This window comes from Homarus americanus, unplaced genomic scaffold (genome assembly GCF_018991925.1).
Source record: "Homarus americanus isolate GMGI-L3 unplaced genomic scaffold, GMGI_Hamer_2.0 scaffold26351, whole genome shotgun sequence".
NCBI classification, from domain to species: domain Eukaryota; kingdom Metazoa; phylum Arthropoda; class Malacostraca; order Decapoda; family Nephropidae; genus Homarus; species Homarus americanus.
This window is the reverse complement of record NW_024724368.1, coordinates 5,652,041-5,678,044: the sequence shown is the minus strand read 5'-3', so window position 1 is coordinate 5,678,044 and position 26,004 is coordinate 5,652,041. Positions and strand designations below refer to the sequence as shown.

Here is a 26,004-nt window from a genome sequence, read left to right as displayed (position 1 = left end):
TAGGTTGTAAGGGTGTAACTGTGCAAGTTCTGTTATTTATCTTTCTCTCTATATTAAATTTTGGTCTCTATTTTTGTTTTCTATTTTCTATTTATATTATTATTGATATTATTATATTTTCTGTGTTGTTTCTTTTCTATGTATATATACTGTATTTATGTATTTATTTTCTATCTTCTATTATCATATTATTTTAGTTCCTCCAAATTCATTCTTCTTATGGCTTAGTTATATTCTAAACCATGGATTAGTCTGGGAAACGATGTCATTCTTACTGTAAAAAGACTTATTATACTTACAACGGTAGCCTGTCACCACCCAGACTTTTATTAGAATATAACATACCTCATTGAGCTGTTCGGTAGCATGGTAGCGAGCTTAGGCATGTGAGTTACAATAGTTATTTTCAGAGCAATTAATTATCAGCAGGAAATGAACGGTAATACTCGTAGTTTACTAATTAAATACTTATTAACATAAGGAGTGAACACGATGTTAATTAAACACACTCAGACAAGACTGGACCACTTAGGGTTGACTTTACAATTGACAAATAGATCTTCAATTACTTGTTACATCATTAAACAACCGGTATATTATTTCTATGACAAATAAAATGGTTATTTTACACGCCCAGATAGGACTGGACCCTTAGGTCTTCTTTATAAGTAGCAAAATAGATCTTCAATCCTTGGCTACAACATTAAACAATCATTATATTATTTCGTTGTCAATACAGATGGTTATTTGACACACTTGACAATATCCCAAATTAACATATTATTTATAACATCATGTTATTTCGGAAAGAACAACATGGCACTTTTACTAAAACTCAGTTGGTAGTACATATGAATTATGTACTCACAACCCACATAACACACGTTATTACTGGTAATATCAATAATTATGGGTTCACTACTCAACATGGGATAACTATATTTCGGCTAGTTATCCCCAATCATACACAACAATAATGGGTTGGACTCAGTTGGTATTACAAGGTTAGGTTATGTAAGGTCTCCCATTGTATATACTGTACAGTATTCTCTCTCAGTCCCTGTGAATTCAGTTGCCTCTGAAGATGTCTTGAATAAAGACGAATGCTAAGGTGCTTTTCCTGTGTGGTTTTTATCAAAGGCTCTCAAGGTAAATATGCATCTTATTTTGAAATCGTCTTATTTTGGCTCGCCTGAATTCTATTAGCTGTCATCAACTGTCACACACAGATATCTAGATGGTCCGTCCCTCGTAACGATCTTCAAGAGTGAAGTGCTTCCCCATCTGGAGTACTGTCACCCCGTCTGGTCCCCGAGATATGCTAGGGACGGTTAGTTGGTTGAAAATGTTCAAAGGAGGGCCATCAGACTGGTGCCTGCACTTCGGCACCTCAGCTACCCTGAGAGATTGGAGCGCCTGAACTTGCCCAGCTTATATTACAGACAGGCAAGGGGTGACCGAGTTGAGGTGTATAAAAATCTCAGGGGGCACTACTCAGTCGAGTGTCCTTACTTGGAGCTGGCGGACGCTCGCCCCTCAAGGGGTCACAGCTCAAGATTGAAGAAGCCGCAAGTCCAGAAAACTGTGAGGGCAAACTTTTTCGAAGTGAGAGTTGTGAACTCTTGGAACAATCTGCCAGAGAGTGTTGTGACGGCACCGAGTGTGAGCTCTTTCAAGACAAGACTTGACCAACACTGGAGCGGGTTCAGGTACATTCAGGAGCTGGTGCATGCCCAGTACTTGCCAACAGTGCGTGACAGAGACGTGACCGATCGCCCGGGCGGCTAACGAGCCGATCTTTTGGTGAAGAATATAAATGAAACGGAAAAGTAATCAGAGACGGGAATAATTTTTACCCTCATACATTACAGACAATGAATAAAAAAGAAAATAATAAAATATTACACTGTACATGATTAACTCCTGGGATACCGACAACCACGACTACCAGAATGACAGATAATTCAGACAAAGCTGACATTGGCTATCACACGCTACAGAATATCATCCTCTAAAGAATGTATCATAATTATCGGCTCCCATAAGTTCGTCTGGTGACTTTTAGGGTCTAGACTCTATTATATTAAGACAACCACCAGCTGGGGTGAAGGTAGTCACTGCCAGAAGCCACACTCTATCTAATATATGACATCGTATATCACGACCCTCATTTGGGCGCCGGGAATAAAAAATCATGTGCTCACAACCCGACAGGTAATTACAGATACATTTATGAACTTTAGAACATATAATTAGGGATGAAGGGATAATAACAGAAATATTAATGTGCAAAGTTGAGGATAAGGGGGCCAGGGAAGGCAGAGACTGGGGTGATGAATGAAATAAAAAACTGGGTCGCCAGAGAGATACAATACCTTGGAGGATTGGTGAAAACAGCCCGAGAACGTTTAGTGGAGAGGACTGTGGCCGCCAACCCTGAGATATGAGGACGGTACTCTTGGTTGATTGTGTCCGAAAAAATGTAGGCCTATGTGTAGTGTTTATCTACTGTACACCTCTCTTTCCTTTTAAGAAGAATAGTCAACATAATACAGTGCTCCTCACTCCTGGCCTTCACTGATCATTTAATAATGACACAACACCATGATGTCACTCCATTTGGTAATTGTAATTAGAACCTTACTTTCCTCCTTACATCGTCACTGTCAAAATGTGTAAATCGAGTAAATTCACGCGCCAGTTTATTTGTCTAAGAACGACAGTCATGCACTTAGCGAGAGACCAAGTATTACAACGGGAGCTACTGCCAGTATGTTCAGAAGGTTACGTTAGAGTAGATCTTCGAACAAGTGAACAGTCGGGCTTTAGCGGCATAACCACCACTATTTGTAGTATTTCCGCAAATCCGCTTGTATGTGGATCATTTACCATGATAAATAATATGACCAAGATCTGGTTGCAAGAGGAGACTGGCTTGAGTGGGGTTAGGCCTAGGAGAAAATCTTTCATAGTGGGTCACTCAAATAAAGAGTTCACATACTTAAGTGATGTAGCTAAAATAAACCTTGTCAAATTACATATTGAAAATGTCCATCTTCCACCATAGTGATTTCGTTTTTTGTAAAAAATATGGTAAATGCCGTTTAACTTTCCTCTTTCGTCAGGGAGAGTCCATACTTTTTATACTGAAATTCGATTTTGCAGACTCATTTAGTGCCGGAACTCGCGCTCTCTGTAAAATTCCCCGCCACGCAGTGTTTTTTGTTTTGTTTTTGCGGGGCACAGGTCATCGACCCGCAACGGGGCCTAGGGGGCGAAAAAATAAGATAAAATGAAATTGAAAATAGAAGAGAAAAAGACTATTAATCTACACCACGAAGATGCCGGAAGACCATCTTTTTTACGTGAGACATTGTATAAGTATGGAAACACAGAAGAAGGCAGAGCATTCAACAGTTTGGCTGTGTAAGGAAAGGATGTACTATAACGGGTTATTCTAGTGTGACCGATATCCACTGAGAAACGGTGGGCACCGCAGGCAAGACGAGTGTTACAAACCCACCGAACATTACCCGTTAAAGTACCTGTAAAAGAGAGTGAAGCAACATTTGCGGCGAAGAGAAAGGGAAGAGAGATTATCAACTAAAGAAGGAGAGTTAATAAGACGAAATGCCTTTGATTCCACCCTATCTAACAGTTGGACAGAAGAAGAGCTACCCCAGATATAAGAGCAGCACTCCAAGTTAGTTTAAAACCTCTTGCTTCAAGTCTCTTTAGCTAAGGCCGCAGTGAAGAGATGACAACGACTTTTGTTTGATCTCTACTCGCACTTTTTGTGTTTTACGTCTTTACAGTTGACTAGAGACCCCAACACTCAGGGTAGTGCCGTACAGTAATACTTGTTGCTTTGAAAGCAATCGACATGGATACACAACCCGAGCCACCCGTACGGTACATTAGCTGATTCTGAACTTAAGTACGGAGTCTGTTTGTAATGACCACGGTCGTACATGTTAGTTGACGTAAAATCAAACGATTCATATTACGCTCAATAGCCCATAAAACATGTAGCTAAGGCTCTTTTATTGAGTCCTCCAGAGGCACCCGTTTTCTTATCCCTTCAGGACGCCTGAGTCCTCCGTTTTCTCTCAATCCTGGATTGCACCCGAGACTCAGATATTCCTTAGTCTCTCATGGCACGACACGAGATTTGAAATTGCAACTGTAGTTGTATATGTTAAGTCAAATTACATATGTCAGATTACAGATGAAACACTAAGGATCCCTTGTGAATGATGTTGAAAGCTTCAACTGTATTTACTGTTTGTGAAAATTGTTAAATAAGTGAATGTTGAGTCTGCTAGTAAGAATGGCATATCCTAATATCGCCCTTAGGGAGAGCCATGATTTTCCAAGTACTAATGAAATTAGATAATTTTAATGCCCAAACCTCATAGAATCTGATGTTTGTGGTTTAGTTATTGTCAGTTGTCTATTTAAAAAAATCATTTATCTCCCTGAAAAGAATATTTCAAGCTCCTTATCTCCAGGATCAAAACGTATACCCATAGAGGGTCCTTGTCTAAAATCCCACCGCTGCTACCATTGTAATGGGGGGTTAGAAGTGAGCATAACTTTAATGGCCTCGTCATAATCAATCACATACTGTTCAAATTCTTTCTATGCCCTCTCTAAAAATCACTCCTCTCACTCTGAACGGGATGTGATCACCTTTAATTACTGAGTACACAGCCAGATACATAGCTCCTGGCCTGAGGCGAAATGACACCCTATTTTTTTCAGGTACATTCAGGAGCCGGTGCATGCCCAGTACTTGCCAACAGTGCGTAACAGAGACGTGACCGATCGCCTAAGCGGCTAACGAGCCGATCAGTGGTGAAGACGATAAAAGTAAAAAGTATTACCCCCTCCTCCCCCCATTACATGGTTATAATACAGCCAACAGAGCTTTAGTTGCTGGTACTATGGGGAACAATTTGTTACCAAACAGGACAGTCAGCACCATAATATAAAATAAGAAAATTAATAGTACATATTTGTGTTGGATCACTGTATCTCAAGACTACTGCAGAAAATACAATTACCAAATGTGATTTAAATTTTATTAATAAACTGTCTAACTAGTCTCATGTCTTTCAATATTCCATACGCTAGAATATGCACTTCAAACAAATAAAAATGGATGTAAAATAGATCATCAAAACTGCCAACTGTTTCAGGCTGTCAACCGTTCCATGGCTCATAGTTAGTTCACCGATATCGTGATTCTCTCCACTGAGGGAATATGCGATTGAGGTTTGGTTGTACGTTATACACTTTAATCCATGTTGGCAGCAGGTGGCGACACACGCGCACACACACACACACACACACACACACACACACACACACACACACACACACACACACACACACACTAGGTTCCAACACCACAAGAAAAAAAATAAAGCGAAAATCCGACGCAGTAATCATGTGGGGTGAGGAACGACTGAAGACTACAGGAATAAACACAAAAAACTCTGTAATTCAAGAACAGATTATTGTTATTTACTGGAGAACACACTTTCAACGTCCGCCTGTAAGTCACTGTTTCTTAAGAGTATGACGCACTTACACACACACACACACACACACACATGCTTATCAATGATGGCCGGAGATAAAATCCTGACCACACCGCCCTCCAGAATATATTGAACAGTCTCCAAAATTGGTCCACCAGCAGCGATGTCACCATCACCCATTCCAAGACCCTGGTTATGCACATCAACCTCTCCTCTGACCATTTCCCACCTCCCTCCATTACACTGAGCCCCAACACACTCCAGGTTGTGGACTCCACAACCTGGGTACTATCATCCTGTCAAAGAGGTGGGTTAACCCACTAGCTGCTGAATGCTAAGAATCAGGATATCAGACTGACTAAATCCTGGTGGGCGAACTCGCTCACCAACAGCCACAGAAGTCTAAATAAGTAATGCTACACCAACTCAGCAAGTCATCGACCCAAGTGTGGTAATTAATAGTACTTTATTAATGCTCAAATTGCAGCTCATATTCTGAAGAAAAAAAATGGCTGGCACAGACGTCAGAGGGGTGTGGTCATCCTCACACGTCAGAGGGGAGGGGTCATCCTCACACGTCAGAGGGGAGGGGTCATCCTCACACGTCAGAGGGGAGGGGTCATCCTCACACGTCAGGGGATGGGGTCATCCTCATGTCAGGGGGGTCATCATCACGTCAGGGGATGGGGTCATCATCACGTCAGGGGTGGGGTCATCATCACACGTCAGGGGGTGGGGTCATCATCACACGTCAGGGGGTGGGGTCATCATCACACGTCAGGGGGTGGGGTCATCATCACACGTCAGGGGGGTGGGGTCATCACCACACGTCAGGGGATGGGGTCATCATCACGCCACCCGCGCAATCCTCATTTGACATTCTCACACACTGGTTATAATGGGCTGCTGTCTTGAGTTGCTGCTACTGTCAAGGTTGTTACTGTCTAGAGTTGCTGCTACTGTCAAGGTTGTTACTGTCTAGAGTTTCCGCTACTGTCAAGGTGGTCATAAAACACAGTATTTTACTCCATCTTGTAAGCAGGAATTTGCTAGGAAATTTTCTCAACATAATTTCATTGAATATATTGGCGGACTTATGACTAACTTTGCATTAATGTACTTAAAGCTTTAATCACTTCCTGGTCAGCCATGTTTTCTTCACATTTACCGAAACGGAATTTTTACAAATAGTCTCCGAAAAAAATAAATAAAACAAAATATAACAAATGAATTGAGAGCGACATGAAAAAAAGGGAGAGACTTTAAAAAACAAAACAATGTACGAACGCATAAATTACTGTACAGCATAATTAGAATATACACACTATGTCTCTCCGTCCGGCACGCTGATGTTTCAAAAGCTTCGAGAAGAATACACGCTACTGTCAGGACCCAAGTAACACAATGAATTAATGCTAAAAAGATTCAAAAAAAAAAAAAAAACATAATATACTGTACATAAATCTTGAGGAAAACAACTTACTCACCTCTGAACCTTGTCATCAATCATCCCAGGTCGAAGGTACCTAATGAATACCTGAATACAAGAACACCAAATATATGATACTACAATGACAAAAAAAAGGTGCCGATTAATGTGATTGATGTTCTAGACGCAGGTAAATCAAGTTAATTTTCGTTACTGAGGAATTTTGAAAGCCAGGATCAGATTCGGGTATAACTTGAGATAGGTTAGGTTAGGTTAGGTTAGGTTAGGTTACGTTAGGTAGAGTAAGATTTATTAGGTATGGTTAAGAGTGCTCAGGTTAAAGTGAAGAGTAAGTTAGAATAGGGTAAGTTATAGGTTAGGTGAGAGTAGGTGTTGTTAGGCTACGTTTGGTTAGATAAATTGGGGAATATATTTTGTTTTGTTAGGTTGTGGCGTGTACAGTACTTTCCGTGGTGTTCGTAGTGAGATTGTGTGTGTACTTGCCATGGTAACTACTAGTCAGGTTGCAGTACTTACCACAGTAACTACTAGTCAGGTTGTATATGTACAGTACTTACCGTGATATCATCATCATCATCTGTGTTGTTAGATGGCGACACCAAATACTCCTGGCCATCGGAGTTGCTGAAGCCGTATTTTTCGGCCACTGCGCAACAATCACGAGGCAGATCACAATCTAAGGGAGTGAAAATAAAACACTAAAGCGATATTGTTTTAGTATTTTTTCAACATAAAACCAGGCAGGATTTTAGGCTGACATAAATATGATTGATCTAACGGCAAATGTATCTGATACTCAACTTCTTGTTCATATCGTGAAGATTAACATCCCTGTGACTTACGCTTTCGCTATTTTTTTTAACTAATTGAACAAAAAACAAAGTCACATTTATACAAAACATGTACTCCACTGGTTACACACTGAATACATTTTGCTTAACACGATTTACAAATGAATGTGAGAATAACAGACATACACCGTGGTAATCATACATATCCACTTCAATACAAACAGTGGGGGAATAAAAAATGGTAGGGGGGGGGGATAGCTGGTACCTCACCTTCCAAACAGATATCGTCGATAGTAGTCCAGGATCCCGCCACACACTGCGTCAGGCGGCCAGGGTTGCCCGACAGGAAGGAGAGGCCTGAGTTACACTCGTAGTACACCCCGTACTTATCGGCATCGTTGTAGGTGAAGGTGTGGACCTGCTGAGCATCCAACAGTGTTGGTAGATCAGAGCAAACTGCGGTATCGCTGGTGTCTGTGGGGAAACAAGATTGTAGGAGTGAATGGTTGTATACTGTCAGAGTGGTTGTATGTATGAATGTATGGATGGTTGGCTGTATGAGTGTATGGCTGTATGACAGTAAGAGTGGTTGCATGCATGAATGAATGTATTATTGGCGCATTGCATGTATGAGTGAATAAACTGTAAGAGTGTCTACATGAATAAATGTGACGTCGCCTTTAGAGTAGCTGCATGCATTTATGTAATGGAACCTGGATTCCTACTCTCCCGAATCTGCTCCAAACTTTTGAATTCGACTTCACTGAACCTCCAGTTGCCCATGTCAGTCAGCGGCAGGACCGGGTGTAGCATTACTCACCGTCACAGTTGCCGGGGTCGTCCCAATCAGCATCACCGAAGAGGACTATTCGCATCCTGTGGTCGGTCGTTAGCCCCTTGTCCACGTCATCGCAGTACCACACCCTCACCTTGCTACCACGCTTCCACAGTGTGCTCGAATCTGAAATAAAACCCAACACAGATCAGTTAGTTGGTGTTCCCGATAAAGATCACACAAAGTACTGTACCTTATTCACCAGACATTTTTAAACGGAAACTACAGAAACTCTCCTCCAAGATGGCTAATTTACCTGAGCAAGAATTGGAAGGTATGAAATAGAATTTATATCATTATATGAATTAAGCAAACATCGCGCGTGCTGCACAATGTTTGTTTATTCAGTGTCAGGCCATGTGTAGTCCCGTGTGCATTGAATGGTAAAATTTACCAACATACATTTTTTACATTAAGCAGAACTTCCAGTTAAAAATATATGTTAGGAATTTTACTTTTCATGTACGGTATGAGGGTAGTAGTACAAAAACTAAATTTTCCTTTCGTTAGCTATGGTTACTGTCATAAAGAAACCCATATTTTGGATAAATTGTTATATATCACACACAGTGACGTCTGAAATAAAATATATATTTATAAATTTCATGAGCATATAAAACAGATTTATGATTTAGCCATACACTATGTGATAATTTAAGGTAGATAAATTCATTATTTCATTAAGCATCACTTTGATCATTTGAAACTGGAACATGATTGTCTTCCAGAGTGTTTTAAGTACATTGATATTTTCTCCACATGTGCACATCTGTGTACAATGCAACTGCTCCCTACATGGACACCTATTTTCGCATTGGGATTCGCTACACTGTCAGAATCATTTGGTGTAGAGAACCTCTCGTTGGAGGGAACTTTTCACCCTCAGCCGGGCTTCAGCTTATATCTTGCAGAAAAGTCTCCACCGAGAAGAAGGTAAATCAGGCAAATAAATTATTGGGTCTCATAAGAAGGTCGTTCAGATGTCTAGACGGTCCGTCCCTCGTAACGATCTTCAGGAGTGAAGTGCTTCCTCATCTGGAGTACTGTCACCCCGTCTGGTACCCAAGATATGCTAGGGACTGTCAGTTGATTGAAAATGTTCAAAGGAGGGCCACCAGACTGGTGCCTGCACTTCGGCACCTCAGCTACCCTGAGAGATTGGAGCGCCTGAACTTGCCTAGCTTATACTACAGAGGGGCAAGGGGGGACCTAGTTGAGGTATATAGGCATCTCAAGGGGCACTACTCAGTCGAGTGTTCTTACTTGGAGCTGGCGGACGCTCGCCCCTCAAGGGGTCACAGCTCAAGATTGAAGAAGCTGCAAGTCCAGAAAACTGTGAAGGCAAACTTTTTCGGAGTGAGGATTGTAAACTCTTGGAACAATCTACCAGAAAGTGTTGTGACGGCACCGAGTGTGAGCTCTTTCTAGACAAGACTTGACCAACACTGGAGCGGGTTCAGGTACATTCAGGGGCCGGTGCATGCCCAGTACTTGCCAACAGTGCGTGACAGAGACGTGACCGATCGCCCGGGCGGCTATGGAGCCGATCATTTGGTGAAGAGGATAAAAGAAAAGGAAAAGTAATCAGAGACGTGTATAGCAGGTGTCATTTGGCTGTGTCATTTGGAAGATGTGTCACAAGGCGATTACACAACATGGTGTCAACCAATTATTACATATTAACTGTACTGTCCCTCACCTTGGGTTCATCAGGTCGTTCCACGCAGAAAATACATCTTGGTCCCATTAATATGGCAGATGGCTGTATTGACCCCGCACGTCAGCTACCCTCAGTTGAGCAATGTAGAGCCTTGACTAACATACAGCATGGAACAACAGGACACAGCGTTTCTCTAATGTTTAAGACCGTGTAGTTCCAGACAAAACAAGATCAAAATGTTAATAAGGAGAGGTGATTGTACTTGGCTCTTAACAGATAACAGGGGGCAAGGAGGTAGAAAAGCCATTGGTTCAGTGAAGTGGGTGAATTTAGTTGGGTTGACGCCTAAATCCAAGACAGCAGATCGGTAACAGATGAAGGTGTAGGTGCGTATAAACTATTGTAGCGTTAACGACTCGTGACCTTAGCTTCCAGATCGTCCTTTTTAACCCCTTGTGTGCTATACGGTCTTCCCTAAATCGTTTCCGTTGGCCATATAAAATATTAAAAGTGGCGTCCCCGTAGTGAAGGGTTAGCGTGTACTAAGAAAGGCAGTAGTAACGGGGAGTTAAGACTTGTATTGCTTAGCTTTATTTTCAGATACATATAAAACCCACAGTAATTACGGTCGCTGTACACGTGACAACTTGTGATACACAGGGACTAAAATTGTGAGAGAAATAAGCCGCGTCACTTTTATAAGTAGATCAATACACAATGGCCGTATTACGAAACATGACACTTGATAAATTATTACAAGTCAATATGATAGCTAACTTAGACATACAATAACCGTAATCATATATCTCTGTCACCTTTCACTATTGTGGAGGGGTAATAACTCTAGAGGCATGGACGGATCTTCATTATATTTACCAGCCCCCCTCCCCCAATAGTCTGATGAAAGATCCTCTCATATTAACCACTTGATTGAGAGTTCAGAGACATACCATGTGTTCGATTTAAGGGAGAGCTTGTACACGCGACGACGGATCAGACACCATTTTATAGGCGACGACATGAAATGTATAGGACAACAAAAAGGAATGTGAATAGACGGCCGACTTTACTAATAAATATATGGCTTTATTTATGAGTGAATAAACGACTCTCTGATTTTCTCACCTTGTCCGATGTGTACCTGACCTCCTCCTCCTCTCTCTGTTGTGTGTGTGTGTGTGTGTGTGTGTGTGTGTGTGTGTGTGTGTGTGTGTGTGTGTGTGTGTGTGTGTGTTATAGTATTATGGTAAACGACATCTTAAATATAAGAGAGCAGGTTTAACCATAAGCAAATTAATATCAATTAGTTTATGGCAACATTTCGAGTAAAGGCTTAAAGAAGAAGTCAACAGTTCCAACACAATGTACTGTATGTAAAGTTTCTTCGTCACATGGAGACAACAGTACACAACAGAGACGCGCCCAACTGTCCAAGCTGCTGACGAGTCGATTAGTAGCGAAGGTGATAAAGATAAGTACAGTAATTAGAGTCACACTGAATAACACCCTTCTCACATCTGCCCCAGGCCTGTGATTGATCCCAGGGAACATGCGAGAGGTGAACGGGTAACTGTTGTACCGCCAATACTATTCTCGAATACTGTACAATGAGAGGCCGAGTTTGTAACCCTTACCCTTGTGTCCCAAAATTGCTAAAATTAGAAACACTCAAGAAAAACTAAGAACATTTTAGCATTAAATCTACCCAATATTAATGTCAGTGACTAGAGAAAGAAGTACAAAGTTCGAGTTAAAATATATATTATATAAAAGAAAGCCTTTTATTAACTTGTCAATAACATCACTTCTAAGACTGAAAACTATAAGCAAGCGTTGTCATTACACACGACTTCAGGAAGCGCAATGCTCATGCTGTATTACCTGAAGATGTAAATATCCCGAAAATGCTTGAATCTTCTCGTGTTTCTGTGTCCCTGTGTTACCTTCATTATTAACACAGTCAGCACAGGTAATACAAAGACTACACGTATCGACGCCTATTCCTCGCGCCAGTAGAACAAGACAAACAAAGTGACTGATCTTATAGCTTTCTCGGCCTATTCCTCGCGCCAGTAGAACAAGACAAACAAAGTGACTGATCTTATAGCTTTCTCGGTCTATTCCTCGCGCCAGTAGAACAAGACAAAGTGACTGATCTTATAGCTTTCTCGGCCTATTCCTCGCGCCAGTAGAACAAGACAAACAAAGTGACTGATCTTATAGCTTTCTCGGCCTTCTTTAGTATCTTACGTAATACTTTTGATAAATATGTTTTAAAGTTCTCCTTGAAACAGGACATCGTGGTACAGTTAATGTTTCAGACGGAGGTGCAGAGCAAGCATTATATCCTGCCGGTGTGAAGCTGTAGCGAGTGTAGAACCTTCAACTAACACCAAACCCAACCAACCCAACCAACCCAACCAACCCACCCAACCAACCCAACCAAACCAACCAACCCACCCAACCAACCCAACCAAACCCAACCAACCCAACCAACCCAACCAAACCCAATCATGTCAACTCAATCCAAATAACCAAACTTAACCCAATTTTCCATAAACTAATTACAAGACACTTAGCCAAAGTCAAAATAACAAATCAATTCAAATAACTTAACTTAAATCAAATTATCTTAACCGGACAAAAATATGACCAAAAGAATAAGAAATTTAAGTTATGATCAGAAAAAGAAGAAATATTTCCTTTATATTACGGACCGAAATGAAGACAATGGCGAGGGAGTAATGAGGCACGCACAGTGATGTCCATACAATTAATTACTCCTTCAACACCGCTCTGAATATTATACAATAAATGTCCTTAATAACTCAAGAGAAATGATTAAGAAGTCCTCCATTAAACTAATTACTGAGATTTTCTAGTACATAGTCTGAGATGAGATTGCTAAATAATCTTGTCTTACAAAACTAACATGTCCCATTCTTTAAAGGTAAATTGATGAAGAGGAAGCATTTGGTTATTAACTTACATAGTACTGACAATTTAATATGTATTCAGTTATTGCACTAGAGTGGTATCATGCAAGGACATCTTAACTGTACTCAGGTCCTGAAGCTAATTTTATTTTTGGCCTCTTCTATAGATTTTGTTAACAATTCATGTACTGTACATGTAAAGTACATAATACATTTATACATATTACAGGCACAGTGTTCAGGCCAACTGAGAAAAAAATCTTTAAAATAAAAGAGTTGTTTGCAGTGTATGTAGCTACTGTAGTACACTAGTGGAAGATGAGTACTAAATTCTTGGAAATTAGTATTTTAAGGAGAAACGAGTATTTTTTGCACCCTGGAATTGGGTCCCTCTCAAGAATGGGGCATGAGGCTTCAGCCTCAGTAGCCACAATGATAATCCGCCGACGGTATTATGCCAAGGTTTACTCTATCTGTAAAAAGCACCATATTGTGAGAATTATCCACCGGAGTGTACCATTAGCCGCTGGATACATGCACGAGCCATAATCCTTAATTACAGAAAGTAAAAAACACTCACTAGTTGCATTTTGAGCGACGGCCTCCTGTAGTAGCAGCAACAAGCATCCCAACAACACCTTCATCTTCATTGTCACTGGCGCCCTTTCAATATCAGCTGTAGTAGCATGAGTTGACTGAAAATCTGTTTTGAGTTCTTACTAAAGATGTCCTTCATAAGCTTTCTTATAGTGTCTCAGGAATTACTGTGTCGTGTGTGATGGCGAGCAGCGGGAGGAGAACGGCAAGAGTCCACCCTGCTGTCTGCCTACAGCTGGACTGGCGATAATGACCATTGACTGCTTCGTCTTCCCAGTAACGTCTCAACATTATCTTGGCGCCGTACTAAAACTGCGTAGTGACTGTGACTTTGAGCATTTGTGTTATCATACTCTTCCACGATGCGCATACTGTATATTTGTGGTATTTTTTTTTTTGTAAATATGTAAATTATGTCCACGATTATCAGTAGACAGTGCAGATAAATGTATTTATTTATTTATTTATTTATTTATTTATTTTTTAATACTGGGATTAGCCCACCCAGGCACAGGTCACTGACCCACAGCAGGGCCTGGGGGGCAAAAATGTAATACTGTGATACTGTAATAATAATAATTCAGATAAGTAAATTTTTTTATAAAAATACAAAAATAAAAATAAAATAATATTGACAACAATAATAATAACAACACTGCAATTATAATAATAATATTAATAATAATAAAAAACCATAACAAAACACAAAAATAAAAAGAGATCGAGTAAGAAACAATATATGTACAGTATGTTGTGTTGTCAATAGTAATAGAAACAATTAAGACCCTGCAATTGTGTGTAAATGAAGCAGAAAGTCAGATCAGCAACCTGGGACTTGGTCACAATTTTCGTGATGCCATATGGCAGCAGGGTCTACCATTAGACAACACATTATGCTTCCAATATCTTCCCAGGCGGTAGTACCTCCCTGTTTGGTAGCTGCCTACTACCTACAGATCATCCTAGAGCTTTACTGTATCTAGTCGGCACTAAAACAAGGATTGAAAGGAGTCATTGTTTAGATGATGATTGCATTTAAAACATTAAAATCGCTGAATTTTGTCGCGCATATGTAGACCTTTTATGTATATAGAGTCCCGTCCATAAACAAAAGTTAATATGTGGCATCATAAAATCAAGGGCAATAAGGTTTATAGTTTGTACAAGCATGTAGCATGGATAGGAGGATTTCTTACCAGAGAAGACTGGTTACTCGCGCAGTGTTGCGCCATGCCAATCACAGAAAGGTTTTCTTTCTCTACCCCAGTTAGTGAGCAACACTGCCGACCAGTGACGAGCTGCACCTCAAGTTTATTTAGATGAGTTTAGCTGAACGGTTTTTAATAAACGCTGTTGTCGTTGTATTTCATAACCGACTTCCATTACGAAAGTATTATTATCAATGCGAGATCAGGATTAATATTAAATTAGTGATAAAAAGGGACACACTGTTTCGTTAAACTTTGTCAAAAAAGTAAACCGGTGTGCAATATTTTGCTAAATAGGCAGGATTTAAAAATAATAATAATGGTATTTAGAGCTGTGTCTCATATTCGTTATGAACTGTTGCATTATCAACGAAACGGTAATGAATGTAGACTTTACCAAGAAAGCCTGTCGGCCTAGTATATAAAACTTTATTTCCTCGTTCACATGAATGTTGGTACAACACTTTCTTAAAATTAAATTATTAAGTATATAAAGTGTCAGTATCTCCATGTACTGATAATCATGGCTATTAACTTATATGTACAGTCAATCAAAACAGCAATGACTTCTTAGCGAACAACTGTTTTTTCTATATAGACGGGTCAATATACTATCAGACCCCAAAAAAATTCTAACAAAAGATCTGTCAACGGTTTTTGGCCCTACTGGGTGTAGTGAACGACAGAAAAAGTCTACCAAAACTGGGTCAGTTCCAAGATGGTCGCCGCTGACCCTGAAAATCAGGAAGGCGGCTGTAACTTCCTTATTAGGTGTAGAGCAGTAATTTTTGTATCTAACCGAGGGTTTTTAGGGTCAAGGAATTCATTGGTGCCAATAAATTTCAATCCGACTACTCAGACTCTTAAATCAAAGATTTCGGCCAACAATCATGACTGAAGGCACCAATACCAATAACTCCCATATTATTTCACCTGAAAAGCAGTTTAGGGCCAAAGAATACAAATATACGTTTTTTTAGAGTAAATTTTATTGACATGTTTCAGAATACTGTAATGTATTTCAGAGAGTAACACTGAAGGATTCAGTGAAAAACCTTATACATACTAAATGCAATAGTAAAAAAAATAACTCGCTCTTTCACCGTCTCAGTTTAGTCCTCAAAACTGTTCTCTAGTTCCTCTGTAAGCTGGTTGTGCGGATTTCCACAGGACGTAAGTTGGCATGATCCACATGCAGAAGTACAAAGAAGCCCATATCTTCTGCAACTGCAACGGGGGGTACTGCAACCAGTTGCGCAATTGCAATGTACCATTTTCAATAGTGTCAGTTGCAGCATTCATATCAGACATTATGGGTACAAGTTGATTTTCTTCAAGCCTCCAATCCCAGTTCAAAGGATCAATATCACTCTCCATCCCCATCCATGTCATGGTCTGAAAGTACACCCTGAGACAATGGAATTTGGTGGTAGACTCGGTTGGGGGGAAGACGTTCAGGCATAATAAATGATTTTGCAGAGACGACTGTCTTAGTGAGTAAGTCATAACGCAAGGCTGCCAGAGAACATGTGTTTTTCCCACCAAACATAACAGCCATCACTTGGCTGCCGAGGTTTTCTATGTCAGTGCGGTTCTTGCCTGGTAAAGTGAATGCATTTGCACAGGATTGGAGGACTGGATCACCTTTCACGATTTTTGGAAGGCTGATTTCTTTCCAACACCATAAACACGGGACGTTGAATCGCATCCTGTAAAAGCATTAAGAAATAACAATTGTGTACACATCTCACTGCCAAGAACACGCTTTATGCAATTGATGTTGTACACTTTTGGAATGCCTCTTGACTGACTGGCCGATCTTAAAATACAGTGGTTTGCCATCTGCTGTGGCGTAATGGAGAAGAAGAATTAACAAGTCAGTGTCCTCTCCAATCAGCGTGGTGGAATGTGCATATGCAGTGTTAACTGCGGCCTTAGTGATGTCCACATCAGCGTCCCCTTCTGCCTGAATGACCGTACACCTCCTCAGTTCATCACTTATTAAGCTGATTAGTTGTTGCTTGTTAGTTCCCCTTGAAAGGAATGCTTCCCGCTTCCCTTCAAATTCGGCTTCACTGGTGAAGTTCACAACCGGATAATTGATGGTTTGTTCCCGTCTCTGGTGTGCGTTATCCTTTATCGAGGGACCTGCCCCATACCCGTCAAACACAGCAGTTACTGCCCTATAATGCTTACTTGTAAAGTCAGTACATAACTTGGCTATTTTACCATAGGTATCTCCCCTCCTCCACTTCAGCTTGATTTGTAAGGAGCCTCCGCCAAGCACATATCTTTCAATCTTCGGGATAGCATCTGAGTCGCTTCACTTGATGGTATCTTGTTACAATGGTCATCGATGGCTCATATCCCATCACCTTTAGAGACAGATGTCATGTCCTGGACACTACAAGGAATCGCTGGAACAGTAGGCCAGGATCAATGGTTCTGTCAGGAGCAACCTTGACAGCAGACGAATTTCCCAGGGCCTTGGCTTTGTCTTTCCTCTTGAAAGAGAAGGAAAATACAGGCTGTCCAATCATTCTGTCGATAATGTTCCTTCCAACGGATTCGTAATCATGCACATTGACGCCTTCTTTCGCCACCATACCATTGATGATATTTCTCAATGAGGGGTCAGAGGAGAAAGGTGAACATGAAATCAGCTTTGTGCTTATCTTAGAAAGGCCTGATGCGTCTCTTTCAATTCTGACGTCAGTTGAATCTTTGTGATGTTTACTTGTGGTGTATGTGAAATCATTGAACTCCTGCATGGTAGTGTTGAACTCAGACATTATGGGGGCTAACATTGTCCACAATGCTCGCTGTTCTTCCGTCATCTTGTTGCCATGAGTCAAGCCGCCTGTGCTTTTCAGTGACTTCATAAGTTTTTGCTCGATGACTAGGTCATAACCGAGGCCTGCCCAAAACTGATTTGTTTGACGAATTACATGGAAGCCTTCTTGAAACTTCCTGTAGACATCTGGGTGTTTGCTCTCCAGTTCACTCATTTCTTGGATGTAGAGATAGGCAGACTTCAGGTAGTTGTAGTGTCCTGCTGCAGCAAATATTGGCAAGGCGTTGAAACAGCACGCAAGTGATTCAGCCAAGACCCAGTGCGATCTGCTTTGATCAGCGCTCGTGCAGTATGAAGCATCCGCTGATATCCCAGCCACAACTGACTCGTTTTAGATTGAAATAGAGATAAAAACCTTCAATACTAAAGAAAATAACACTGAAAGAAGGTCAAAATAACTATATCTAATGAAGAAGAAAAATGAAGCAAAAACCACTGTCCTGTATCAAATAGTTTGGAGTGTTGGCCGCCATCTTGGATTTACGAATTCGATGGACCAAGTCACAAATCCATTGGCACCAATGAATTCCCTGACCCTTAAAACCCTCGGTTAGATACAAAAGTATTGTTTAACACCTAATAATAAGGAAGTTACAGCCGCCTTCCAGATTTTCAGGGTCAGCGGCGACCATCTTGGAACTGACCCAGTTTTAACCCACTTCCGGTGGTCAGATTTTGGTAGACTTTTTTCTGTCATTTGCAAAACCCAGTAGGGGATTTAATTTTATAATTTGACCCGCCTAATAAGCGAAGAGTTGAGTATCGTTCTATCTGAGCCAGGAACAGTAAGTAAAGGGAGGCACGTATGACCCATCCCGCTGAACTCCCACATACTGTACACCCAAACTAGGGAGGCGTATCTCCCTTTGAGAGATGAAATTTGGTAGAAAAGTGCGGGTGGCCGAGACTAGTACAATATAAGGGATGGTCGTGTACTATCCCCAGTCCCTCCACACGGGTGAATCAGGGTAACAATACATGAGAACATTTATAATTGGATTACATCGTATTGAACTGAACGAAGTTATCATTATCCATTAACTATAGGAAAATATAGAAAATTAGAGATGGATTACTTGGTATTATTCCATCAACACCCGAATGTTCATCCACAATAATGAAATCACACTGATTAATGGCGTGTTTAGCATTAAATAATTTATTGATACTAACATGGGCATATATTAATTTATATAATTGATTTTATTAAAAAAATTGATTTAAATCATAATTTATATCAAGTTGAAATTATCCAGCCCCGAGTCATTAATTCTTTCATATTTTTGGCAATCAAGCCAAAAAACTTGTTTCCTTCATATTATTTTTAATTAATATTTAAGTTATTACTAATAATACTAACATTACCAATGTTCTTTTTGTTGCGACTTATAAACGGCAATACAGCCTTAATAGTTGAAACCCCTGAAAAAAAAATACTATTGTACTTACTAGAATGAAATGAACAGCTCAATACAGCATCATCGATTTTATTTTTTTACGGGGAATAGCCCACCCAGGCACAGATCATCGACCCACAACGGGGCCTGGGGGGAGAAAAAATAAGAGTAAAGATAAATTTAAAATAGAAGAGAAAAAGATTATATTAATCAACGCGAAGGTCACTCAGATAGTCACGATGCACGGAGCGGAGACACGATTTTCGTCCCTGTGGATGTTATTAGACACCCGCCCGCTAGTGTAAAATTATCATCTCAAAAATAAATAAATTATTTTATTTTCATGTAATGGAAAAACATAAAATAAAAATTGAAAAATTTAAAAGTTTGAGTCAACGTTTCCTTTTCTTGTGGGAACAAAATCACAAAGAAACAGGTATCTTTACCACAAACCTCGTTTCAAGTTGTCAGAATTACCAACATTGGCACAAATCTCATTTAAACAGAGGTCAGGAGTTCCAACATTATCACAATTCTCGTTTAAAGTCTGCTTCAATGTTTGTTGATAAATGTTGCCATACCAACACATTCCTTGGGTACACTGAATGATTCTGTCTTCTAAATAACAGACAAAAATAATTCAATGTCAAGGATACATCAATAACCTGAAGATAATTTTTTAATATGAAGACACAAAGCCTTCAAACACGTGAACCATTTTGAGGTGAATTTGGTGGGAACAACAATATATAGCTGCAGCATAAAACAGTAGATAAATGTGTAGTGTCAAGCGCCTCGTTATTAGTGATCTATACAGTACCCACAGGTTCAGAAGATTGCATTCCACTGACACTTTATGATCATTCCTTATTCTTGACCTCTTGTGAAATGTCTTCCCAGAGCAAATCTAAATATGTTCTCTTCTATAAGTAAGACAAGTATCATGCTTGTATTATTAAAGTGTATGAGTCTTGTGGTAATTTGCCTTGATACTATTATGAGACGTTACAGGTACTTACTTATCCTCTTCGCACCTGGTTAGTTTAGCGGTCGGTCGGTCATTTCTTTATTAAGCACAGTTTATAAGTACAGTACTGGGCTCTTGAATGTATCTAAGGATGTGCCAGTGTTGGTAAAGTCTAGTCTAGTCTTAAAGGAACTCACACTTGGTGTTGCCACAACATTCTTTGGCAAGGAAACATTCTCCGGCCGATAAACATTTCCGGCGGGGCATACAGGGCCGGTGAGCGCGACCGCCAGCGGGGCATACATGACAGGTGGGCACACCACCGGCGGGGCATACAGGGCAGGTAAGAGCAACCGATGGCTAGGCATACAGGACAGGTAAGCGCGACCGCCGACGGAGCATACGGGGCAGGTAAGCGCGACTGCCGACGGGGCATACGGGGCAGGTAAGCGCGACTGCCGGTTGGGCATGCAGGGCATGTGAGCACGACCGCCGGCAGAACATACAAGGAGGGTGAACATTTAACATTTAATATATCCACACACACACAAGGCTCAATAGTTCACACCAGCATTGTAACTCATGCAGGACCAAAGACGACGCCTCCATACACAATTGGGTTGAGAAAATATGACGCAACGGACGAAGGATTTTGACAACACTACCGAGACAACAGAAGTGGCAGTGTTCATTCTGAAATTCATCGACGCCCCACGTAAAGATATATTTTTTTTTTTAGGACCATAAGGTAAACACGGCGGGATAACACCGTAGATTATGAAGCAGACTTTTGTTGCTTAATATTACACAGAGAGGAAGCGAGAATGCCGAAGTTAAAATAGAATAGGGAGGGACAATATGAGCAAAAAAACATGTACAGTATAAATACAAAAACAAAATTTGTGCAATAAACAAGATTTTGACTTGACCTTCAGCTGTAACTTTAACTTCTGAAACGTAGAGTTATGCTCACGCCCAGGTTATCACACTCACACTAAAAGGTTTGTCCCTTAATATCGCCAATATCAATGTGCCTCCCTCCACCCCCACCTACCACAGCACAGGTCCCCAGCCATCACCAACACCCCTTCCTCCTGACCAAATATCCCTCCTCCTACAGACAGGCCTGGTGGCACATGACTTATTAGGCCCTTGCCACATCTTGGGGTAAACAGATGTATTGTATCAGGTTTTCTCCCCCACACGCTCATCCTGTCACCATATGTAACTCGCCTACATAATCCATGGTCCTTCAAGCACTTACGCCCTTAAATACATGAGTCAAGAAGGCAAGCATGAACTCCACATACTTCCCTGTTGGGCGCTGTAAACGCTTTTGTGCTTCGCCTTGCACAGGATGCAAGGGAGTGCCCAATAAACTAGCCCCCTCGCGGGAAAATCTAAATAGCAAAAGGATGTCTACTGATAATACAACTGTGAGGTATCATCAAAATGTTTGTCTCAAACTGGCTGGGATGCTCGGGTTTGTTTTTAACGAAGTCAACCAGAATTGGTGCAGTCACATAGGTTTTGTAAATCCTTGGCGAAATTTAAGTAAAAATGACCACAAAAGATAACCGTACCAAATTTCATACTTTTAAATTAAACACTTTGGTCGTTCTTTGGTTGGTTGGTTGGTTGGTTGCTTCAAGGCAGATCCCCCTTTCAATTAAAAAAAATCCGAGAATTTTCGGAACTAATTACACAAGCAACGAAACTTCAGATCTATCATAAAAACCGTGGCTGCATATAACAAAGACACAGAAATATAAATGTTAGGGGTTTTCATCTTTGGGGCTGGGGGCGGATCACTGGAGCCAACCCCTAAAAATTCCACTTTCGTGACAAATTGCTTAGTAAAGGTAGACGAAACATTCAACTTTAAAAAGGAATTTTGGGCAAAAGGCGAGAACTACAACTAAGATGAAGAATCTCTCAATATAAAAAATAAATAAACGAAGACGAACCCCAAAATATGGAACAAATTAAGAGAATAATGAAAGATGAGGCAGATGACAAAATACAGAAGGAAACTAACATGTGTGATGAGCCTCCCTGGAACAGAAAAAACCCTACACTGACGTACAGCAATGTAAAAATATGATATAGAAAGAAATACAAAAGAAAGAAAGAACCTACAAGACCAATATATTAAACGAATGAAAGAAAAAAGAAGAAATTATGATAAGAAAAATATATAAGTATGAAAAAACAAATGAAATCAAACAAAACAATGACAAGAGTAAAAAGATGTGGGATTATATAAAAAAATAAATAAATTATCAGAAAATAGCAGAGATCCAGGTGTAATGGGAGAGAGGGAACATAACTACAGTACTTTAGAATAACAGGTAGGAGAGGAACAGGCAAGATTCAAGGAGAAAAACATATATACATATAAAACATGAGGCCAATATTGTGAAGTAGGCAATGGGACGAAGATACCAGTATTTAAAAAAAGTCGATATTTGAAAATTAAGTCCATAAACATTTTTTTCTGTAATTAGAGATGCAAAAACGCATTTACTGTAAATGACCCATAAAGCTCCAGAACAAGTTGACGGCCAAAATAAAGAAGAAACCAGAGTGAGACTTCAGCAACTCGCTGCCGTGTTAAGGCTCACTGTGGACCAAAATTTCATCACACGATACAATCTTTTAGAACTTGAACCCTTAACCATTACCAAATATTAGTAGCTGGGTCTTGTGAGTATGAGCAGTCATTTTCCCTATAACAGAAACATATTCTTACTATCAACAACGAGGACTTGGGTGAGCAGCAGGCAGTACACCAACACCACCGTCCACTCCATTGCCTTGTGATCCGTTCGAGGGTTGTCTGAACCACCGCCTTTTCTTCTTACAATTACTCTAACAGCCTAAGTTCCGAGGAATTTGCCTTCGTGCCAGGTCTCTCTGGGGCTGGGTTTGGTGGATTACTTAAGCACTTCAGCTCTTGATTCCAGGCTTACTTCAGCTTTAGCAGCAATGATTCCTTCCTCCCGTATTTTTCCGCTTCAAGAATGATTCGTGTCGTGGTTGTGTTGAGTGACAGGTAGAGAGCCCCTCCTCCCTCACCTCCTCACTCTGGTCTAGTGATTGGCGTGATTCAACTCCCTGTTGCACAGCCAACAGTAAACTGACGCGCAGTAGCCACAAAACAGGTGTTTGTTTATTATTTTTAACATAATATAAGTGCTCTACCGTGTGTTTCTTCATAGTTTACCCAACTGTAGTGATAAGTATTTCATAAGCTTGTTATGAGTATCGGTATTTCCTGAATGTATAGTTTTATGTATTAGTGGGAAGGGCAGTTGGGTGGAGTTTCGAGACGGGTCGAGAAAGCTCAATTGTTTACCAATTTTTTTTACACACACACACACACACACACACACACACACACACACACACACACACATATACATATATGTATATGTGTGTGTGTGTGTGTGTGTGTGTGTGTGTGTGTGTAAATTAACTTGGTGAACTGTGAAAGGATATTGGGAATAACTGAGTCTAATCATTGTCATTCACACCTAAATCAGGTTTATCTTGTTATAACCACGAGTGTTTGGGTGTATAAAGTGCAACTACTCTTGGATCATTGCTTTTCTTAAGTTTTAGATATACTGTACAGTATTAGTCTGTACGGAAGCCATGTCATAACAGCGGGCGGGTTAGTGGTTACACTGAATTATGTTTTGAGGCTTTGTAGTCAAACGTGACCTCTTGATCTACATTACAAAGAGTTAATGAATTATTATACAGTTTAGGCCAAAACTGATACTGATCAGCTCTCCCTTACTGTATGTATTCTACGACCCCCCCCCACCCCACCCCACACCCCACCCCACACCACACTATATGCAAAGAAAATGTAATCCGACGTCGTTTTAATTAATGAGTTTTTTCCTTTTTTTTTATTATCATTCATAGTCATGGAATTATTCGTTCCCATGTGTTTCGTTCGTCCGTCTGCCTGTCTCTCCGTGCTCTCTTATTCCTATGTCGCTGTAACCTAAGGATAAAAATGAACTTTCACCTTGATAGTTACACAGTACTTTCTGCTGTCAACTGGGTGTACCTATGGGGAAAAAACCTATTTCGCTTATGTCCGTGAACCAATCAGAGCCGCACCTCGTCTTGTGTCCGTGAACCAATCAATGCCGCACCTCGTCTTGTGTCCGTGAACCAATCAGAGCCGCACCTCGTCTTGTGTCCGTGAACCAATCAATGCCGCACCTCGTCTTATGTCTGTGAACCAATCAATGCCGCACTCGTCTTATGTCTCAGAACCAATCAATGCCGCACCTCGTCTTTATGTCTGTGAACCAATCAATGCCGCACCTCGTCTTGTGTCCGTGAACCAATCAATGCCGCACCTCGTCTTTATGTTCAGAACCAATCAATGCCGCACCTCGTCTTATGTCTGTGAACCAATCAATGCGCACCTAGTCTTATGTTCAGAACCAATCAATGCCGCACTGTCTCGTTCAGAACCAATCAATGCCGCATCGTCTCCGTGAACCAATCAATGCGCACCTCGTCTTATGTCTGTGAACCAATCAATGCTGCACTCGTCTATGTCTAGCAATGTGCACCTCGTCTTATGTCTGTGAACTATCCGTGAATCAGTGCCGCACATCTTGTTTCTAGAACCAATCAGAGCCGCACCTCATCTTATGTCCGTGAACCAATCAATGCGCACCTCGTCTTATGTCTGTGAACCAATCAATGCCGCACCTCGTCTTGTTCAGAACAATCCGTGCCGCACATCGTCTCGTGCCCGTGAACCAATCAGTGAATCAGTGCCGCACATCTTGTTTCTGTGAACCAACTGTGAGCCGCACCTCATCTTATGTCCGTGAACCAATCAGTGCTGCACCTCGTCTTGTGTCCATGAACCAATCAGAGCTGAACTCGTCTGTCCTGTGAACCAACAGTGACCGCACTATTTTTATCCGTGAATAATCAGAGCCGCACCTCATTTTATCCGTGAACCAATCAGTGGCGTACCTTGTCTTTTTAACCAATCAGTCCGTAGTCAATCCGTACCGTCTTTTAACCAATCAGTCCCGTACCTCGCTTTTTTAACCAATCAATCCCGTACCTCGCTTTCTTAACCAATCAGTGCCGCACTTCGTCTTTTTTAACCAATCAATCCCATACCTCGCTTTCTTAACCAATCAGTGCCACACCTCGTCTTTTTTAACCAATCAGTGCCGCACCTCCTCTTTTTTAACCAATCAGTGCCGCACCTCGTCTTTTTTAACCAATCAGTGCCGCACCTCGTCTTTTTTAACCAATCAGTGCCGCACCTCTTTTCTTAACCAATCAGTGCCGCACCTCCTCTTTTTAACCAATCAGTGCCGCACTCGTCTTTTCAGTGCCGCACCTCCTCTTTTCAACCAATCAGTGCCGCACCTCTTTTTAACCAATCAGTGCCACACCCGTCTTTTTTAACCAATCAGTGCCGCACCTCCTCTTTTTTAACCAATCGTGCTGCACCTCCTCTTTTAACCAATCAGTGCCGCATAACCAATCAGTGCCGCACCTCCTATTTTTAACCAATCAGTGCCTCACCTCGTCTTTTTTAACCAATCAGTGCCGCACCTCGTCTTTTTTAACCAATCAGTGCCGCACCTCGTCTTTTTAACCAATCAGTGCCGCACCTCGTCTTTTTTAACCAATCAGTGCCGCACCTCCTCTTTTTTAACCAATCAGTGCACTGTGTGAAATCGTGCAATACCTACCTTGACCTAG

At 40.9% G+C, this 26,004-nt stretch overlaps 1 protein-coding gene across 1 annotated transcript in view; it reads right to left on the bottom strand.

Moving 5' to 3' along the window:
• The window catches only part of LOC121864224 (complement factor H-like), an 82,544-nt gene extending 59,224 nt beyond the window's left edge, over window positions 1-23,320 (bottom strand). The window contains exons 1-4 of the mRNA XM_042363269.1: window positions 22,994-23,320; window positions 8,608-8,748; window positions 8,058-8,261; window positions 7,554-7,672 (exon numbers count right to left, since the gene is read on the bottom strand). Coding sequence (XP_042219203.1) covers window positions 7,554-7,672; window positions 8,058-8,261; window positions 8,608-8,748; window positions 22,994-23,054 — 525 coding nt within the window. The 5' untranslated portion in view covers window positions 23,055-23,320. The remainder of the gene's footprint in view (window positions 1-7,553; window positions 7,673-8,057; window positions 8,262-8,607; window positions 8,749-22,993) is intronic.
• Window positions 23,321-26,004: the final 2,684 nt, after the last annotated feature.